The sequence below is a fragment of the Monodon monoceros genome, unplaced genomic scaffold (assembly GCF_005190385.1).
Source record: "Monodon monoceros isolate NGI ecotype Baffin Bay Population unplaced genomic scaffold, NGI_Narwhal_1 Super_Scaffold_16, whole genome shotgun sequence".
Taxonomy (NCBI): domain Eukaryota; kingdom Metazoa; phylum Chordata; class Mammalia; order Artiodactyla; family Monodontidae; genus Monodon; species Monodon monoceros.
Window position 1 is genome coordinate 486,129 of NW_021703772.1, and position 20,371 is coordinate 506,499.

A 20,371-nucleotide genomic window follows, 5' to 3' on the forward strand; every position below is an offset into this window, starting at 1 on the left:
CTAGGAGCAAATCCCACACAGGTGACCGTCCCCTTTGGGGCAGACCAGGGACTCACTCAGGCTGGCACGGGGAGGGGTCCCTCTGCTCGGCCGGTCCTCGGGGTCTGGGTGTGACACGGGGTGCAGCGCATTCCCCCGCCGCCAGCGAGAACCAAGGCAGCCTCGAAAGAGGCCACGCCGAGGGGCTCTAGGAAGCGGGGCCAGAGCCCTAAGGGCCAGGTGTGCGCTGAGGCCGCGTCTGGGAAAGGGTGGCCCCGTGTGCACAGCTCGGACGCCCAGCGGTGCCCCAAACCACCACACCCAAGACGGAGCTCAGGCCTTGGCTCCGTGACGAAGGGGGGCCCAGAGCCCAGGGCATGCGTGGCACCGCGGGGTCACGTGCAGCCTCCCGCCAGCAGCTGGGGCTATTACTGGCTCCTAGAACCTTGGGGGCTGTGCCCCCCACCCCCAGGCTGCTGCCTCTGCCGGCACCCTCACGGTCCTCCTGCACCCCATCCTCCCCGCAGAGTGGGCTCTGCCTGGCACTGCAGCCCACGTGCCACAAGTGACACATCTGTACAGACAGTGCCACCCCGAGCCAGGCACACAAAGGCCCGCTGGTGGCTCTGAGTGGTGAAGGCATGGAAAAGCGCACGGCCCCACAGGGAAGGGCATCCTCGAGGGTTGGAGCCTGGGTCTGCGTTGCCCAACGCCCGCCCTGCACGCGACGTCAGCACGCTCACCTCTCAGCAGGCTCCCCCACGAGGGGGGCCCAGTCCTCCAGGACCCCTCCCCATCGAGCTCTCCCTTTGGTGAACTCAAGCTCACAACCCCCGGGGCCTGGGGCCGCCAGCCCTTCTCACGGCCTCCCCATCTCTCTTCCCCTCTTCCTCCGGGTCGCCCTCACCTTGTCCCAGCGTCAAGCCTTAGGGAAGCCAGGCAGCAGGGCTGCAGCAGGAACCATCCCGCCCCCCCCAACACCTGAGGACTGGGCGCGGCCAGTGCGGGACCCCGTCCACTGCCCCCCCACTTACGGAGGGACGCCAGCACTGCCCGGGGCCCGGGCACCCTCCCAGCCTGTCCCGAAGCGGCCTGTGGACGGAGTCCCGCCCGGCCAGCCGACTGTCCCGACGTCCGGCGGCGCCGACTCACGCGTGCCCCCGATGGAGCTCCAGGATCCGCTCCAGGGCCCGCTCCTGGCCCGGCAGGTACTCGTGGGCCCGCAGGTGCTCCCGGACCAGCGCCTCTTCGTAATCTCCAATTTCCGCTAAGACGAGAAAGTAACAGGCGGTCTTTCTCATGTTTACATGAAGAAAAATACAAGCGTCTGTGCGTGCAAGTGCGTAAATTAAAAGCAGAAGAAAATTATCCTAAATCTGTAGCAAAAAAATATATCCCTTAAATAAACAAAATGTTGTATTTTATTTTTCCACATATTTTATGCCGTTCAAGGCAAACATAAAGGCAGGCGAAGAGAATTCTTTCTGAGTCTTGGAGAGGAAAGACGCTGGTGAGCGGCTCCAGGGAGGGAAACTCTGAGCTTTATACCCTGTTTGCTATGTTTTAAACGTTTTCTCTATAAGTTGTCTCAAGACTACTGTGACCAGGATAAGGTCCTTTATTTTGTTTCAAGATAATGTATTTTAAATTGTTTCTTCCTTCAGGCCCTCTCAAATTCTTGAGGAACAGTGAATGTTTCTTTCTAATTTCATGTATTTTAAGGCCACACATATTTTCAAAATAGTAGTTAAAGCCCAATAATTTTAAGCAACATACTTTGTTTTGAGACAGTCTCAAATCACAGAAAAGCTGCATGCACAGGATCACAGCTTGGTGTGTGTTTTCTACAGAACAGGACATTCTCATGCATAACCCCGGCAGCACCACCCAGGTAAGGACAAGGCCACCACCTGCTGCTCCATCCGAGCCTCAGAACCCGTTCACGTTTCAGCAGCCGCCTATCTTTAAAGCAAAAGACCCGGTCAGAATCCTACACGGCATCTGGCTGTCGTGGCCCTTTACCACCCTTCAGTCTAAGCAGCGCACTTCCACGGGGGAACTCACAGGCACACGAGTTGTTCTAAGATAATCAGGTGCGCAGAGCCCTCAGCAAGAGGTCCTGCCGAAGGCCGTCTGCCCTGAAAAGCCACCTGCTGCCTGAGAGGACCTCAGGGCAAATCACAGGTAACTAAGCCACTTCGACACCTGTGCTTATGGGTGTGAACGGGTCCCATTGTGCAGGACGGCAAACCTCTGGTAAAACCTGCTATTTGGAGAAGGTGAGTCAGGGGAAGGACCAAGTAAACTGCACACTAACCCATTAACTTAGAAGTTCCTAAAATCCTGGAACCTCTCTATATCATACTTCCTGAGTTCAAATTTCAGAAGTATTCATTCTATGCCAGGAAGATGCGGTCCAGCCTCTAGTCCAAAGCCAAGCGGGGATTTCCTTCTGTCTGTCCTGCGGTGGGGGGCGGGGGGGGGGGGCTGGAGAGCCCGGGCGAAGAGCGCACCTGCTCTCCAGACCCCCCTCTCTTACGCTTCTCCCAGGTCATGCCTGAAGTCACCATGGCGCTCAAACCACCTCCCGCTCTGAGATACTGAAGGGCTTCCTTTGTCCTTCGGGGACTGACGCCTGACTTGTCACGGGGGCTGTGACGCTCTCCCCAGAGTCGGGGTGCTGCCTGGCCCCCCCACTGGAGGTCTGAGGGCCACGTGAGACCGCGGGGAGGACGCGTGGCCTGTCTCCCCTCCCAGGTGGGAAGTTAACCCTCAGCCCTTCAGAAAAACCTGCAAACTGAACCACCCGTCCTTTGCTGGTGCCCAGCCTGGGGCAGGTGAGTCAGCCACAGGCGCAGCCATCCCGTGTGAGCGCGGGCCAGCGGGACACTCACCCTGCAGGAGGTGGGACGCAAGGAGGGCAGCCGTGGTGTCCGTGCAGGTCAGACGCTCCTCCAGAAGGTCTCTCTTAAGTTGCAGGGCAAACAAGTATCTAGGAGGGAGTTCCAAGCACAGAGATCAGCTCCAAAGCTTCTGAACACACGTCCCACGTCTGTCTCAGGAGGACACACAGCCCCAGGTCACACCAGAGTAGACGGCGAGCAAGGGCAGTCACAGGAGGCCCAGCACCACAGAGCTTAGCACATCCACACGGCGGGCGGTCCACACGCCGGGCACACCATAGCCCAGGGCACCAGATCACCTGGAGCCACACCTTCAAGGGGGAAGCTCACAAATTCGTGCCACTTCTGTTAACACACACAAAACTACACTAGCAATTTTGTGTGAAGTAGCAGAAATAGCCAATGAAGGCGAAGCGTCAAGCGTGGCTATGAAGCTTTAAGGCAAATGGATAATGTCTGGGCTTGGCTAGAATCTGAGAAACAGGTAGTCTTGAATTAACTGGTGAGAATGTAACAGAGAGGGTGACTGAAACTATTTATATATTCATTTATTCCATGAGCAAATAATCCCCAAGCACATATATGCTCCAGGTGCTTTGGGGGTCCACTCCAGCGTGAGCCGTCAGCGTTTACTGTGCTCTCTTAAACCTGGAATGTACACACCCTTGGCCTTAAGCAATCCCACCCCTATGAACTTTTCTACAGAAACACTTCCAGAGTTCACAAAGATATGTGGACAAGCATGTTTATTTGCAGCATTACAGCAGAGAAAAACTAGAAACAATCTAAATTTGCACTAACATGAGACTGGCTAAATAAATTAGGTTACAGCCATACATACTAATACGGAAAGACATCCATGGCATGCCATGGATATGTGGGGGAAAAAGAAACTCAACCTGCAGTTCTCTGTGTAGAGTTTGATACTGTTTCGTAAAATAATGACTTTAAAGCCCCACATCTACTGGCATACCGCTGTGAATTCATCTGGAAGACTCACATCCGAGCGTTAACACTTCTGGGAAGGGTGGGTGGGCAGGGAGTGAAGAGGAACGCTGACTTTTTACTCTACATAACTTTAAAGTTTTTCTTCTTTTACCACAAACATGCAGTGTTTTTATAAATAAAAAGATGACCTTTTGCATAAACCCGGCTTGGACCCAGGACACGGAATTAGGTTAACACTTCCTGTTACTCACCATTGTCTAGGAATAAAAAGTGATTCTCTCAAAAGGGACTTCCTGGTAAATGTGAGGTGTTTAATACACTATTAAGACAAGCTCTGTGCTCACTCGTAAGGTGCTTTCTGCCATCCTGGGGTTCAGCTCCTAACCCGTAAAGATGAGAGACTAGAGCCTTGCGGTCTCTACGTGTCCTCGCAGCTGAGTCTATGACTTTGTGATTCAGAAGCGGTTGGCAAAGACCGTCTAAGCAGAGGTTCTAAGACTCTGAGGACCCAGGTATAGATCCACATTTGGTTAGGGAGCTACTCTGTTACTACTGCATCATCATCATAGCTCTCTCTTATCTAACTTCTGACTCCGGGTTTTGAGTTGATTTTTAGGTTTTTGCTTTATTGCTCATGATAAAATCAGTACATAAAACACAAGGAAAAAAACCACTTCCATAATCTTATTGCCCAGATGAAACAACTGCAAACATTTTCTTTCAAAGAATCAATCGTGAATTGAAAAGCGTAGCAGAAAAGAAATCACCTGAAGTATTTCTGCTCCATATATTCATGAGGACACTCCCAAGTAAGTGTATTTTGTTGGTTAAAACAGTAAAGGAATGGGCGAAATTCCTACCGACTTCATGTGCAGGCATAGATCTATGGAGAGTATCTGTTCAGCAGTACCCTCAAACGCCATTTTTAATTCTCAAATTCGTGCCATAACCTTTCTTCCAAACCCTATCTGCATTTGTGTCTGTGCAAGAGTGAAAATGCAAAACTATGACACCTTGGTTACAGCTTTGACACAGACACTAGGCTCGTTCTTTGAATAAACAACCCTGACCAGGTGCTTAGGTAAAGCACAGGTGCTGTCGGGGACACAGGTGAAGGAGGACCCTGCCCATGGCAGCTCTGGGTCAGTCAAGCTCTTTACCGTGTATATTCTTCTTGCAACTGACCCGGATCAGGTGGGAAAAATTTCACTGCTAGGCGAAGCACTGTATTCTTTGGCCCTATAAAAAGAAAAATTTTAAAGTCCACAAATAAGGTCACACTCTGTATTTGCTATCTTTCTGCATATTCTGGTGTGATTGAGCTAGTGCTTTCAAATGGACTGTTAAAGCAAATCTTTTCAGGTGAGAGGATGTTAAGAAATTTCCTCTGCATGAAATTGTTAGTCCTCAGTACCAGTCACATATAGCAAAGAAAAAATTGAAAACTTTTGCTTTAAGTAGAGATTACTAAAAGAAACCCTAAAAACAAGCAGGAAACTGCACATTAAAATCTTAAAATGTATTCTTCTTTATATTTTAGGAGTAAAAAAGTGATTAAAAAATAAAGGTGTTTATACTATTAGTCATAGTAATAATTTTAAAAGCCTGGGAGTTCCCTGGTGGCCTAGTGGTTAGGACTCCGGGCTTTCACTGCCAGGGTCTGGGTATGATCCCTGGTTGGGGAAATGAAATCTTGTAAGCCATGCGGCAAGGCCAAAAAAAAATTAATAATAAGGGCTTCCCTGGTGGCGCAGTGGTTGAGTCCGCCTGCCGATGCAGGGGACACGGGTTCGCGCCCCGGTCCGGGAAGATCCCACATGCCGTGGAGCGGCTGCCCCTGTGAGCCATGGCTGCTGAGCCTGTGCGTCCGGAGCCTGTTGCTCCGCAACGGGAGAGGCCACAACAGTGAGAGGCCCGCATACCGCAAAAAAAAAAAAAAAAAAAAAAATTAATAAAAAGGCCATTATTTTTGAAATCCTTATATACTTTAGTGAAAGAAAAATGTTATCATTCACTATACTGAACTAGAAAAACGTGATTACTGTAAAGAAAAAGTGTAGGATATTAGCTTATCTGAGTATTTTAGCTTTATTGAAATTTTATAATAACACAGCCACGTGATTTCCACCACAAGAAAAGAGGAACTGTTTTGCTAAACTGCTATGGCAACCGAAATGGCCTTTGCTTATCAGTGAACAAAAGTCCCTTCCATACAACCTCTTCTCCTCAATTTAGTCCTAGAAAACTTACAGGTGAATTCAGGACTAGAGATTTCACCCCGTATGTCTTTTCATAACTTAGAAACTGCACACTTATTTTTGGCCAAAAATGAAGGCAATATCGAGCAGCATATCCTATTTCTTCCAAATTTGAGGCAAGTAACTGAGAACTGAGTTAAACGACGCCCCACCCTCCACGTCTTACAGTTTAAAGCTAAACGGCAAAGTGACCTCCAAGTTCTCCTGCTGCTGGTGTCACTTTGCTGCTGCCCAGAGTGGCGACGACCATGATCGTCCGAACGTGCCTTGAATTTGGACAGTCAAGGACAAAGCATCTTAAGTGAGCAGAGCTTTAAAGAGTTAAGAAAAGGACTTACTTCGTACTTGTCTAACGATGGGTTTCATAGGTTCAAGCCAGATCTAAAGAGGATTTAAGAAAAGATATCAAATCCATTAAATTATTTCTCTATTTAATAAGAATGTTACAAAACACAAATATTTATAATTAAGGGAGATATTTAAGGCAGGAGTATTTTGGCCCTGCTGCTCTTAGACACACGTCGAATCCTGATATAACAGAGTACAGCAGGGCACACTTTGGGAGGCGTAGAACAGGGTGCTGCTAACCACCCCAAGTCACAGAGGCTGCTGTCGCCGTGCACAGGACCGGCACCCAGAGCTCTGTGTGTGCGTGCTGGGGCTGGTATCTGTTAAGACCAAACAAGTATCGGCCACCTGCTGCCTCTGTAAACAGCGAGCTGATGAGGGGGTTACTGTGCGACAGGGGTAGAAAGGGGCTCTACAGTGCTGACATGCTTTTTGAACTAATGGGTTCATTTGGTTTCTTTAAAACAGTTCCACACTTTTATGGTTCACCTATTAAGTGAAATGAGGCATAACCAGTTTAGTAAAGCAGTTTGCTCAAAATCCACTCTTGAAATGATCATCACACACAATATACTCTAGCTGCTTTTATAACTTATGAAGAAAGGATTTCCTTGGCACATGTGCTAGTAGATTGAAAAAAATTAGGGGGGATGCCAATTCAGGCTTAGGTAGAAGGCAAATATATTCCCTACAGCTGTAAATAAAATCCTTTAATAGCACAGCTTTGATAATAACAATGTGCCCTGCTTGTTGTCATGCCAGGAGGTCCTCAGAGGTCTCTGGCCCGGATGCACCATCACAAGACCTGCAGCCCACCTGCAGCCTGTCTCCAAAAGCAGATGAGAAGCACATACCCAGCAGGACTGGACGTTTTGAAACTCCAAGCCGAAGTAGTCACATTCTATCAGATTCAAGCGCTTCCACACCTGGGTCAGTAACACCTGGCCATAGCATTTAGGCTGTGGTGAGACAGACGAGAAGAAACACGAGGAGGGTTACACGACTTTAGACAACAAAGATTTACGAACACTGTGGCATAAAGTCCCTTCCCACACGCAAAACTTTATTATATTTAACTTCTTGCTTCGCTTTCCCTTCTGACGAGGCTCACAAACTGTCACAAAGCGAACAGATGAACCTGAGGCTCTGTGCTCAGAAACTGATGCATCAATAAAGCTAAAAACTCCTCAATTTTACTTTCTCAGAGTGTGTGGAGTCACATCTCTTTGTAACTTTAAGGTGGTAGGAACCATTTTTAGCCTCAGTAAACATTTTATCCAACAATTCTGATATTTACTAAAACGGTGAGTCTCATAGTTCATGTTTGCATGAGATCCCGTGGATAACTTAGCGTCTGGCAGCCTTTCCCACAGGGAGAAGAGCATGAACTAGGCAACAAACCAGGTGGGGAGCCGGCCCTCCACTCTGCTCACAAAGATAAATTCCAGTGGACTAAAGGCAGAGGAGAACGTTTCCATAATCTCGGGCTGAGTACAGTCTCCTAAGCGGAGCACAAAGGAAAGATTGATAGATCCGGCTAAGTAGAAATGAAACATTTCTGAATAGAAAGACACTGAACAAAGTTACAAACTAGAATCATGCTGAAAAAATTATAACTTATGTCTCATGCTGCTCTTATGAAGCAATACAAATGGCCTTAGGCATACAAAAAGGTACTCAAGGGACTTCCCTGGTGGTCCAGTGGGTAAGACTCCATGCTCCCAATGCAGAGGGCCCCGGGTTTGATTCCTGGTCAGGGAACTAGATCCCGCATGCATGCCGCAAGTGAGAGCACACAGGCCACAATTAAGAGTCCGCATACTGCAACTAAGAGTCTGCAATGCCACAACTAAGACCCGGCGCAACCTAAATAAATATTTAAAAAACCAAAACCAACCAAACAAAAAACCCAAAAAGGTACTCAAGGCCTCTAGCAATAAAATAGATTAAAACAGTGAGGTGTCACTTTTCACCCATCAAAGAGGTTACGATGATGCCAAGAGTGAGTGGCGTGGCCATGGGAAGACAGCCACACAACTGCTGGGATAATGTGAAAACACTTTCCAATCTGAAGTGTATACATGTACCTTTGCCACAGCAACTCCGCTTCTACTTCCTCCTACAGATAGTCCAAAACAACTGCACAGAGCTAAACACCAAGGACAAACTAGCAAAGAACTGGCAAAATGAGTAATGGCGTATCCCTAATTAAAAATTACACATCCCTGGGCTTCCCTGGTGGCGCAGTGGTTGAGAGTCCGCCTGCCGATGCAGGGGACACGGGTTCATGCCCCAGTCCGGGAGGATCCCACATGCTGCGGAGCGGCTGGGCCCGTGAGCCATGGCCGCTGAGCCTGCGCGTCCAGAGCCTGTGCTCCACAACGGGAGAGGCCGTAGCAGTGAGAGGCTCGCGTACCGCAAAAAAAAAAAAAAGAAAAAAGAAAAAAAAATTACGCATCCCTTAAAAGGAACACAGAAATTCTGTATGGGCCATCACAGAATAAAGTCAAGACTACAGTTCAGTCAGGAAGAAAGGTTTCCATTTCTACACAGTATGATTCCCTCTCATAGAACACACCCTCTGTTAACACGCAGCAGAAACAGGTCTGGAAGGCTGTGCGCTGTGTCTCTCAGGGACTGAACAGAGTGCGGGATGCAGACAAGGACTTCCACTTTCACCTCAATCATTAACTTGTCCTAGTCATTAACGTCTAAAGTTTTCATCAGTAGACATGTTATTTTCACAATTAAAATATAATACACACAAGTGGGTGGGGAGGGAAACGTCCACTATTTAACCATTAGATTTTCTCTCCGTGTGCTCAGGAAGTGCTAAGGCTCCTGAAATGAGAATTGTTATTTGAAGGGATAAAAACCCGCCCTTCGTCCTAACAGAAGCTCACAGAGAATCACAGAGCAGAACGAGCACCTCATCAGGACAGGAAGGTGAGCTACAGTGTGACCTCACGCTGAAAGTACAATTAGTAGGGAACACACACGCAGGTCTCGCTGGGTTCCGTTCCTATGACATCGTCCCTAAGAGCATCACGGTAGAGCTCCCTGTGACAGAGCGGGTGCTGGGGAGGCCATGCGGTGCCCTGCAGGCCCCGTGTCACCGCAGGGACCACCCACACTGGGGCCCCTACATGGTTAACCGGTCAGAAATCACAGATTCTGCTGCAACCCACCCCTGATCCCACGACCCCTGGGTGTCTGACCCCCCAGAAGTCCTCTCAAAGCCACGTCACCCCTCCCCCAGGATGGGCCAGGGCATCCCAGTCCCACTCCCAGCCCCCGCCCAGGGCTGGGTGCACACCTCCCTGTTGGGTCGGCCTAAGGGGGGGGGCGTGTCCTCTGAGAATCCGCTAAGGTGCCCTTGACCTCCGCCAGCTCCCCCAACGGTCACATCACGCGGCCCCCGGACAAGGCGCTGGTGGCACTGAGACTGGTTCTCACCCGCCCTGGGCTCCCCACCCCGTCTGCGGTCGGACGGGAGGCGGCACAGCCGTACCCGAGCCGCCCACCCCACTACCCGCCGGCCAGCCCTCCACCTGCAGTGAGCGCGGCCTGAGCTCTGCTCTGGGGCCGTCCCAGTGGGACTACGGGCACCGACCACGGCACGTGTGTGACACGAGGTTGCTCACGACACAATGCTGCCTGGCACCGCCCAACACCCAGGGCAGGGGCTGTAAATCGGGGCACAAAGCACATGAGCTACACATGTATTTGTATGTATATGCACATATGTACACACATTTTTGGATACACGAAAACACATACATGTATAATGCACACAAGAATGGACACACATACATACACACATGCATGGATATACATACGGACACACATAAACACATGTGGGGATATGCGTATATAAATGCTCATGTATGATACACACATATACACAGACCTGAATGGACAACTATATATATTTAACTTCCTGAATTGGAATAATTTTTTTTTTTTTTTTTTTTTTTTTGGCGGTACGCGGGCCTCTCACTGTTGTGGCCTCTCCTGTTGCGGAGCACAGGCTCCGGACGCGCAGGCTCAGCGGCCATGGCTCACGGGCCCAGCCGCCCCGCGGCACGTGGGGTCTTCCCAGACCGGGGCATGAACCCGTGTCCCCTGCATCGGCAGGCGGACTCTCAACCACTGCGCCACCAGGGAAGCCCTGGAATAAATTTTACTAAACTAAAAAAGTTTTCCAAGTCAATTACTAGCCTATGTTCAGGTAACAAAAAGAATTTTGTATTCTCCGTGTGTCCTGAAATACATAATCAATTCCCACAAAAACCATCAGAAACAGGTGTCTTCACAAACCATGAAGGCACAGACATCTCCAAAGATACTTAAGTTAATCCACGGTGACACAGATGGCGGGGCGGGGTGGGGGGGAGGGAATCCCTTAAATTTGTTTTACGGAAAAGAACCCCCAAACTCCAAACAAATCCACATACACACACACATCCCCCAAGAGAAAGGTTCCTCCTTATGGATGTCAATGGAAACATCCCAAGTAAAGTATCAGCAAACATAACCTGGCAAAAACAGAAAGAGTGACACATCATAGCCAAGTAAACTTATTCAAGAGAGAGAGGATAATTCAACACACCATTAGGACATTTAACACTAACCTGCAGAAAAATATCCTACGGTTATTCCCAGAATCTGAGACTCTGAGAAGGCATCTGATAAAATTCAATGCTTAATAAAATAGGAGGAGAGGCATGATTCCCTAACATCTAACAAGACGGGGTGGCTGCCCCCCAACCGCACATTCCATCACTAACTCTAAATATCAGCACCAAAACAGGAAGAAACGGGAGGCAAAAAAACTGGAAAAGAGGAAGCAAGGTGTCATTACTTGCAGGTATGATACTTTACTTTGAAAATCCAAGAACATCAACTAGAAAACTATGATAAAAAAGATGAAATTCAGTTAGGTGATGGGGGAAAATTATTATACGGATATCACCAGGCTTTTCAGGATAGAGAGGAAGAAACAACCACATTTGTAACAGCAATGAAAAAACTGAAATATCTTGGAATAAACTTACAATAAAAGAAAGCCTTACGGCGAAAATTTTAAAAACACTGTCAGGGGACTGAACAAGGGGCAGAAGTGGATGGCGCCACCTTCTTGGAGAGAAACACCCGCGGAGACGGCAAGCTTCCTTCCATTAATCCACAGACTCCATGCGGCCCTAATAAAAGTACCAAGAGGATTCTTTAAGGAACCTGAGAGGCTGATTCTACAGTTGATGTATTTTTTAAAATGCAAGAATGGTCAGGAAAATTCTGAAAAAGAAAATTAAGAGAGGATGAGCCTTAGCGGATAGTCAAACTGTTGAAAAGCTACAGTAATTAAAACATTTGGTACTGGTGCATATGTCCACACAGACAAATCAACGGAAGAGAGGAGGAGGTGAAGAAATATACCCAAATACATAGAACGGTGCAGTGTCTGGTAACAGTGACATTTCAAATCAATCAGTGAGAGGAAAACAGATTATTCAATAAATATTATTAGGTATCCATCTGGAAAAAACTAGGCTGTACCCTTATCTGGCATAATAATTTCAAGATGAATAAAATATCTAAACACAAAAATATCTACCCATCAAAGTACTGCAGTGAGATAAATCTGTTTTGTACTCCACATGGGCAGAGGCTGTTTTCATTTCACTCCAGCAGCTAAAAGCCATCACAGGAGGCTTGAGAAACTGAACAGAAAAATAAAAATCTCTGCACAGAAAGAAGCACTGTAAAGTCAAAAGACTTCTTCAAAGATAAACAGGGGAAAAACTTTGATAGCTCATATCACAAAGGGTTAATTTCTTTAAAACATGCCGAACTGCAACGGAATAGAAAAATGGGCAAAAGGACAGGCTGTTCACAAAAACAGAAACCTAAATGACGTTTAAACACATAATTAGAGATATGCAAACCAAAACTACACTGAGATCCCATTTTTCGTGTATCAGCTGGGCAGAACTCAGGAGTGTCTGAAAGCACCATGTCAGGGAGCATAGCAAACAGGCACCCCCTGTGGGACCATGCGAGCAAACTGGGACCACCTCTGTGGAGCTCACGATGGAGCTACCTACCAAAATTTAAATGTCCACACCATGCTTTTAAAAACCCCACTTCTAAACAGTATTTCAGGGGATTCCTTGGCAGTCCAGTGGTTAGAACTCTGCACTCTCACTGCTGAGGGCCCAGGTTCAACCCCTGGTGGGGGAACTAAGATCCTGGAAGCCACGTGGCACGGCCAAAGGAAAAAAAAAGTATTTCACAGGTGCAAAGCTATGCATATAGAACAACATTTGTCACAATAATGCTTCTAATAGCAGACAATTAACCATACCCTAAATCTGCAGCAAACCCGGTGACCCTTGCGGCGGGTGGACGAAGCCGCTCTCTCTGCACTGAAGTGAGCAGACCGCCAAGGTAAACTGTTAGCATAAAAAACCTGGGTGCTGAACAACGCACACACCACCACTGCATGGGGGGATATAAATATAGATATAAATCTATACATACGCATGTATGTACTGTAGGTAAACGCACAGACTCTCTCTGAAGGGGCAGTTAACTAGGAACAGTTGTTGGTTCCAGAGAATTTGAACCATGTGACGCAGAAAGGACTTAACCACAAAAGAATGTCTGATAAATGGACCACCTGAAAATCAGAAACTTCTGTACATCAGAAGACACTGTTAAGACAGGAAAACGGCAAGTCACAAACTAGAAAATATGTGCAATACAAAAGTCCAACAAAGGTCATGAAGCCAACACATATTTAAAGATCTACAAATCATAAGGAAAAGGTAGACAGTCCAGTTAAACAGAAGTGGGCAGAAACAGCTGAACAGGCACTTTCAAAAGAACATTATCTAAATGGCCAATAAACAGCAAGAAAAGCTTCACAGCATGACATCAGGGAACACATGCTCAACCAGACGCCCTCCAGGATGCTAAAAAGAAGAGGACTGGCAATACTGACACTGGCGGGAACATGGGGAACCGCATGCAGGTCGCGTCCAGGCTGATGTGGGTGCAGGTCTGCAGGTCTCCTGGGGAAAGTGGCGGCCAGACCTGCCCTACGGCTGCGCAGTCCCAGTCCCGGGGTACGCTGAACAGAAGTGTCTGCTTACGTACGGCGAAACACACGTTTGAGAACGTTCACAGCAGCTTCACTTATAGGCAAAACCTGACAAGAGCTGAAATGTCATACTGGATGGATAAACGATATATGGTTTGTCGACACGATGTAATATGACCCAGTGATGGAAAAAAGAGACCACTGCTTCTTGCTTCATGCAGCAATACTGGTTACTGATAAATGTCAGCGCACACACCATGTGAGTGTCTCTGTACCAAACTGAGTATCTGGCAAAACCATTTATAGCCCTAAAGGTCAAAACAGCAGCTACTTGGGGGCTGTAAGTGGCTGGCGGGGGCACAAGGGAGGCTGGGGTCCATCTCCACCGGGGGCGGGGGGGGCAAGTGCACACACGTCAGCTCACCGAGCTGCACACGAAGGGCTGCACACCTCACTGTGCAAGTGACACCCTGGTACGAAAGTCACCACAAGGAAAATACGAGGTCAAACAGCCTTGGGAGTTCCTGAAAGCTGACCTTTCACCTTTTACATTAATCCTTCTAGAGCTGCTCTGAGGCGTCAGGACGCACAGGGCACAAGACACCTGGTTCCACCGCTGGACGGCCCTGCCTGGAAAGAGTTCCCAGCCTTTGGCCAAAATGCCTTTGCCTAAATCCTCCCCTGATCCATCTCCTGCAGACACGGTCCAGTTTGTCAAGGGCCCTTTCAGAAAGGTCACCCAGAACAGAACACACCGGAAAAGCCCAAGTCCAGCGCGGCGCTCCACGCGGAACGGACTCACTGGAGCCCATGACCTGTCCAAACGCAGGGACCTGGGGTCAGAACGTGGGTCTCCGTGAGAGCATGACTCTCACGCACACACCAGCCCATTCCAGTTTATAAACAATCGTTTCTCAAAGTGCTCAACATGAGAGACAAAGAGACTTTTTTAGACCACAGGTTTTGGGAGAGCAGAAACCATATCTTGAATTTTGTTCAATAATTAACAATTCACCGCACGCGTAGAGACTTTCGATAGAATGAGTTCTCCTTGGGGAAAAAATGCTAGGTGGTTCTTGATACTTAAATTATAAAAGAGCGTCAGGAGGTTCTTTGGCGCACAGAGTAATTTACGTGACAGGCACTGAGATGTCTGTTAATGAATCAATCACATAACAACTGGGACAACCCCTTCCATTATGACCATAGATACTGAAGTCCAACCCAACGTCATTTATTAAAAGATAGGGCAATCCATCCTGAGCAAAAGGATCAGGTGTGGGTGAGGTGCTACGTGGGCCGCACGCGACTCGGGAAAGCGAAGCGGGAGGGCAGAGCTGCGGGTCTCCGGCCGCTCCCAGCTGCCCTTGGGCCCTCTGCCCCTGCAGTGACACAAGACGCACAGTTCCCGGGCGTGTGAAGAATTTTAGGAAGATGCTGAACGGTTATTTTCCAAACCTAAAGAGGACAAAACTAGAAGAAACAGTTTAATCGACAATTTAGATATCAGCTAAAAATATAGAGAGGCATCGATGGTCAAGATGATGAAAGGTAGAAGAATTGGCGTGCTGCCCGATCAGTGCCAAAACGGCAGAGACAGTGACCTGAGCAAGCTTGGTCACCCTCTGCCTGATGTGGATGAGAAACCAGGGATTTTCTTGAGATACCTTCCGGCTCCTTGGTTTCATCACAAGGAACAAGTTGCATCATGCGGCTGTAGGAGCACAGACCTGGAGTTGGAATCCTGGCTTTCCGCTTGGTGGCTATGCTGGGCCTGGGTTTTCCTCATTTGAAAAATAAATAATTCTTACCCTGAAAGGGTTTTCTGGGGCTGTCACGAAACCACGTATGAACACTGCCCCACGGGACACCTGGCACAAGCCGGGTGCGTTGTCTGCACACGTGCAACAGTGTCAGCACCTCACAAAATATCTTCTAACTGTGCACAGAGAGAGCTCCCACCCCCGAGGACCGTCCGTCCAGGTCTTGTGCTTGTTCATCAAGTGTGCACAGTCTCCTCCTGACACGTGTCTGGAAAGAGGCACTCGTTTCATCTGCCCGGAGCAGAAGAGGAAACAGACGGGGCAGGGAGCCCCTGGACTCTGCACGGGGAGCATGCTTCTCGCAGGCAGCCAGTGGTTTCTCCCTCCTGTCAACACCTATGCAAACACATAGACGCAGACTATGTTTTGTACAGTGTAGTTTAAGAGTATTTCAACATTACTTGCCAAGATAATTTTCTACAGGTTCATTCCTCTCAATTTTTACAGGAGCGTCACAACCACGACTTGGCTGGTACAATATGGCAGCTCTGTTCTGTGTCCCTTGTATCTGTCACACGTCCATCTCTGCCTTCTCATGTCTTCCATACTCAGGGCTTACCTTCTGTTCCTAAAAATACAGACACTGACCATCAGTCGGACTGCAGTCTGCACGGTCTGTGCCCACAGGGGCGGATGGTCAGAGGGAATGAGGCTGCCTGACCAGCATGGAGGGCGTCTGAGCACCGGCATCCCCAACAGACACAATGGGGAGACCGACTTCACAGCCCAAACCAGGGCGGGGCTTCAAACACCAGGCCAGAGGAGACACGGCATTAATAACACAACCAAAGTACAAAATACAGGTTACAGACATTTTGTTCAGTGTTTCCATTTTTCCAGTTGGTCACAACGGCAGAGCTCTTCTCCAAGCTTAGACATAAAGCATATTGTTAAAAATCTACATAGACAAAAGTACCATTAAAGATTTTGTCTGGATGGAAATGGGTTACAGCAGCTTCGCTAACAAAGTACTTCTTTCTTCTCTGTCTTAGCAGCGTGGGAAGATCCTTCTTGAAAAGCCTGACTTTGTCCTGCAGCTCGTTGCTCCATGTGCCCGTCTACAGCTCATTTGTCAAACCACAGCTCCTCCGTCTCTGCTCCTGGACCGAAACTCACATCTCCACTGCTAGCTTCAGGACTTGAAATTTTTCTTGTCTAATAATTAGATCAACCCCGAACTTCCTTTTATAATATTAGACTGTGCAATGAAGATAATCTTGCGAGCTCAGAGGAAACTGTAGCCACATTCATTCGAGACGCTCTGAAAGGTCACCGCACTTCTGACGGGCATTTCCCTCTCACTCTGGCTCATGCTCAAGTCTGAGATTCTCACATATTCCTCAAATGCTGTATCACCAGAGACCCACTCCCTCCTGCGCTGAAGGCCACAGGAGCTGTGTGAAGCTGGAGGACATGAAGACATCACTGCTACGTGTGCTTATCAGGGAGGGGACACAGTGTCCTTGGACAGAGGCACCAAATGAGCTCACACATCCGTGGATCGGCTGGTGCCCCAGCTCCTCTTACAATAGCTTCTCCGAAACTACTCGAGGAAACAGGACAGCTTAAATCCCCAAATAAGAACCTGTTAGTACGGGTGAGCTAGTTATCTCTTTATTGCCCCTCTGCTCCAAGCCCACCCTTCTTTGTGGCTTTGTGACCCTGGGACAGGACCTGCAGACATCTCTCTCTGACCAGCTGGAGACAGCACAGGAAGGGAGGGCCTCTCTCCCTGCTTCTGGGCTCTGGGCTCACAGCTGCTGGCCTGTGCAGGAGGCCCAGAAGCGACTCTCTCTCAAGCTCCGGTCCCAGCGCTGGGCAGCTCCTGCCCGCAGCCTGTTCCTGGGGCCCTTGGTCTGAGCCTTGGGCTTGGGGGCGGCGGCAGCTGACTGCACTCCCTGCTCCGCATCCTGTGGGGCTCCCCTCCCCGCTTCATAGTTACTGTCTGTTACCAGTTAACAATTGTTGCATTTCCCAGTTCACAGGGCAGGTGTATTCTGTCTCCTGACCCAGACCCTGAATAACTCGGCACACAGACCCTGGACAACGCCCACGGCGTGCACAGCCTAGGCAGGAGAGAGTTCCAGAACTGGGGGAAAAGCCAAATCCACAGCAAGCCTCCTGCAGCTCGTCCAAACGCACACAGTTAGCACAACAGCCGCGACGTGACGGCGGCAGAAGCTCGTGACCAGATGAGGCTTAAACGCCGAACAGTGCGCATTAAACAGAGGGGCACGTAGACGTCTGTCCTGCGGGGTGCTCTCACGAGCGGGGGGAGGGGGCGACAGCAGAGAAGCAGAATCCATGATAAGCATCCTAACAAGACCCTGTGGGGGGGGGGAGGGGCTGAGGTGTGAGCACAGAAGGAGAGAGACGGGAACCCCCCTCCCAGCTCCGGGAAGGACCATCCCATCTCCTCCCACCAGAGCGAGGGCGCTGGTGACCCGGGTAAAAGAGGCCGCATGTCCCCACCACATCCTTAAGTAGTTTATGTCCCATGGCGGCAGCCAAGGAAGCAACCTGATACTTCTGATGAGTTTTAGTAGTTGGGCGATCAACCCACTATTTTTTTTATTCCTTGTCTTTAACTTACCATCAGGGAAAAATAAAACGGAGGGTGTATCTTAGCGGTGAATCTCCTAGAGCAGCCAGTCTCTCGGGTGATTCCTTTCTTTCTTCCTCGTCAACAGGAGGGTCTGGTTGGCTTGCCTGCCCTGACGTGTGTGCCCCTGTGCAGACTGCCTGCTCCCCAGCCAGGGCCCTGCAGAGGGGACCTGCCTACAAAATCAAACTGTACCTTTAAAAAGGTCACTGGGACCAATACCAAGCAGTCTGAACCTTCATCTGCAAAAATACACGGACAACCAGGAACGCGCACATGCTTAACACCAAACTCCTGAAACAGAGGCGCCGACCTGGAAAGCAGACAGACGAATTCCCGATGGACGGAGCGGATGTGGCAACCAAAACCAAAACAACGTCATTAAAAACATAACGAAGACCCTCAGAAAGGCCAATGGAGCAGGTCAATGTATTCGTAACATGAGAAGATTTCGAAGAAAGAAAAACAGCAACTAAAGAATAAAAGGAGGAAATAAAAAGATAACTCCAGAAATTAAAGGTCAACAGGAGGCCTGAACTGAACGGGTAAGACATGCACCTGCATGGGTGTGGACAATAAACGGAGGCATTTCTCTCGAGATGGAGTAATGAAGAAGCGTTCAGACTCAGGAACGTGCGAACCACAAACGTGTCTAAGAGGAATCCCAGGAAGGGGTGACACAGGAGGGGAGGGGTTGGGGGAAGGGGTGCTCAGTGACTCTTCTGAGAACGGCAGTGTAGCCTGTCACTTCCTCAATCTCTTGCTGGAATCACTGAAGATCAAGAAAGAAGATAAGAAACAAAAATGTAAAGTCCATTTTCAGCAAAACTAGGAAACTGCTAAAGCCTGAATCACAGCTTGGTGGGAGGAGTGCCAGCAGCAGAGCCAGCCCGAGGGCATGGGAGGGTGTGGGACAACGCCCGCCCCGACAAGACGCCAGGGCACAGGTTTCAGCAGAAAGCCTCACAGAGCACCGAGTCACACGACCCGCACAGCTTGGGGGGTGAAACCTACACCCCTTGTTTGCAAAAAGGAGGGGAAGAGGCAGCGGTGGCAGAACTCAAACCCCGCCCTTTTGGCTTGGAGAGGCACAGGAGGCGGAGCCACATGAGGCACACGCAGGCCAGGGTGAAAGACCGCGTGCAAAGACCCAGGCCAGCTGCTGCTTTCCGCTGACTGAAAATGAGGGGTGAACTGAGTTCCCCCCAAGCCTTAGGTCTTACATAAATGCCAAAGGTCCACAACTCTACAACAAGTCACTCATACAAGACCCCCTTAAAATAGCTAATCCATGAACAGCTGAACTGCTTCAAAGATGGGTGACCAAAATAGAACAATCCTGCAAATATTCAAAGACATTCAAGATAAAAGGAGGGAAAAAAAAAACAGAAAAAAAAAGTCGGATGAACACTTAGCAGAAGAATGCTGCCTCTTAGCAGATGAAACTGCAGCCAAAATTTCATCATGAAGTTAGAAAACAGCTAATAAAGCAACTGCCTCTGTACTACAGGAGCACGACGCAGAGAAACAGGGTCTCTGGAAAGAGAAGAGAAGAGAACAGCTATTCAAGGAAAAGGGACCACCTGGGAGTGAGTTCCCGGGTGCCTGCTTTCTGGCCATGTGACCCTGGGCAACAGTGTAAACCGGGTTACTTGTCTTTTATTATTGAGTTGTGAGAGTTGTTTTAAAAAATATATTCTAGGGACTTCCCTGGTGGCACAGTGGTTAAGAATCCGCCTGCCAATGCAGGGGACATGGGTTCAAGCCCTGGTCCGGGAAGATCCCACATGCCGCAGAGCAAGGAAGCCCATGCGCCACAACTACTGAGCCTGTGCTCTAGGGCCCATGAGCCACAACTACTGAGCCCGCGAGCCACAACTACTGAAGCCCGCACGCCTAGAGCCCGTGTTCCGCAACAAGAGAAGCCACCGCAATGAGAAGCCCGCACACCGCAACGAAGAGTAGCCCCTGCTCGCTGCAACTAGAGAAAGCCCGCACGCAGCAACAAAGATCCAACGCAGCCAAATAAATTTGTACATAAAATATATATATATATTTCTAGATAAAGTCCTTATCAGATGTATAATTGTAATTTTTTCTCTCATTCCTTTAACTTTCTCGATAGTATTATTTCTAGCACAATTTTTTTTTAATGAAATCCAATTTATCTATTTTTTTTTTGTCACGTGTGATTTTGGCGTCATATCTAAGAAACTACTGTCTAACCTGAGGGCATGAAAATTTACTCCTAGGTCTTCTCCCCAGAGTTTTACAGTTTTAACTCTGACATTTACGTCACTGATCCATTTTGAGTTACTTTTTGTGTATGGTTTGAGGGGTCCGACTTCACGTAAGGATTTATTTCTGGACTCTCAATTCTATTGCACTGACCTATACCGTCGCCT

General features: G+C 48.7%; 1 protein-coding gene across 11 annotated transcripts in view; it reads right to left on the reverse strand.

The window, feature by feature from the left end:
* The window catches only part of FARP2 (FERM, ARH/RhoGEF and pleckstrin domain protein 2), a 91,865-nt gene that overhangs the window by 45,984 nt on the left and 25,510 nt on the right, over nucleotides 1–20,371 (reverse strand). For 10 of the 11 annotated variants that reach the window (XR_003793836.1, XR_003793837.1, XM_029224624.1 and 7 more), the window contains 5 exons: nucleotides 7,291–7,395; nucleotides 6,427–6,469; nucleotides 4,991–5,069; nucleotides 2,874–2,971; nucleotides 1,132–1,246 (listed from right to left, as the gene is read on the reverse strand). Coding sequence is in view for 8 of the 11 variants with exons in the window: in XM_029224624.1 (XP_029080457.1) it covers nucleotides 1,132–1,246; nucleotides 2,874–2,971; nucleotides 4,991–5,069; nucleotides 6,427–6,469; nucleotides 7,291–7,395 (440 nt within the window). In the remaining 3 variants the exon portion in view is untranslated. Of the gene's footprint in view, nucleotides 1–56; nucleotides 1,084–1,131; nucleotides 1,247–2,873; nucleotides 2,972–4,990; nucleotides 5,070–6,426; nucleotides 6,470–7,290; nucleotides 7,396–20,371 lie in introns of those variants that run through there. The other variant, XM_029224628.1, reaches the window with a different exon arrangement.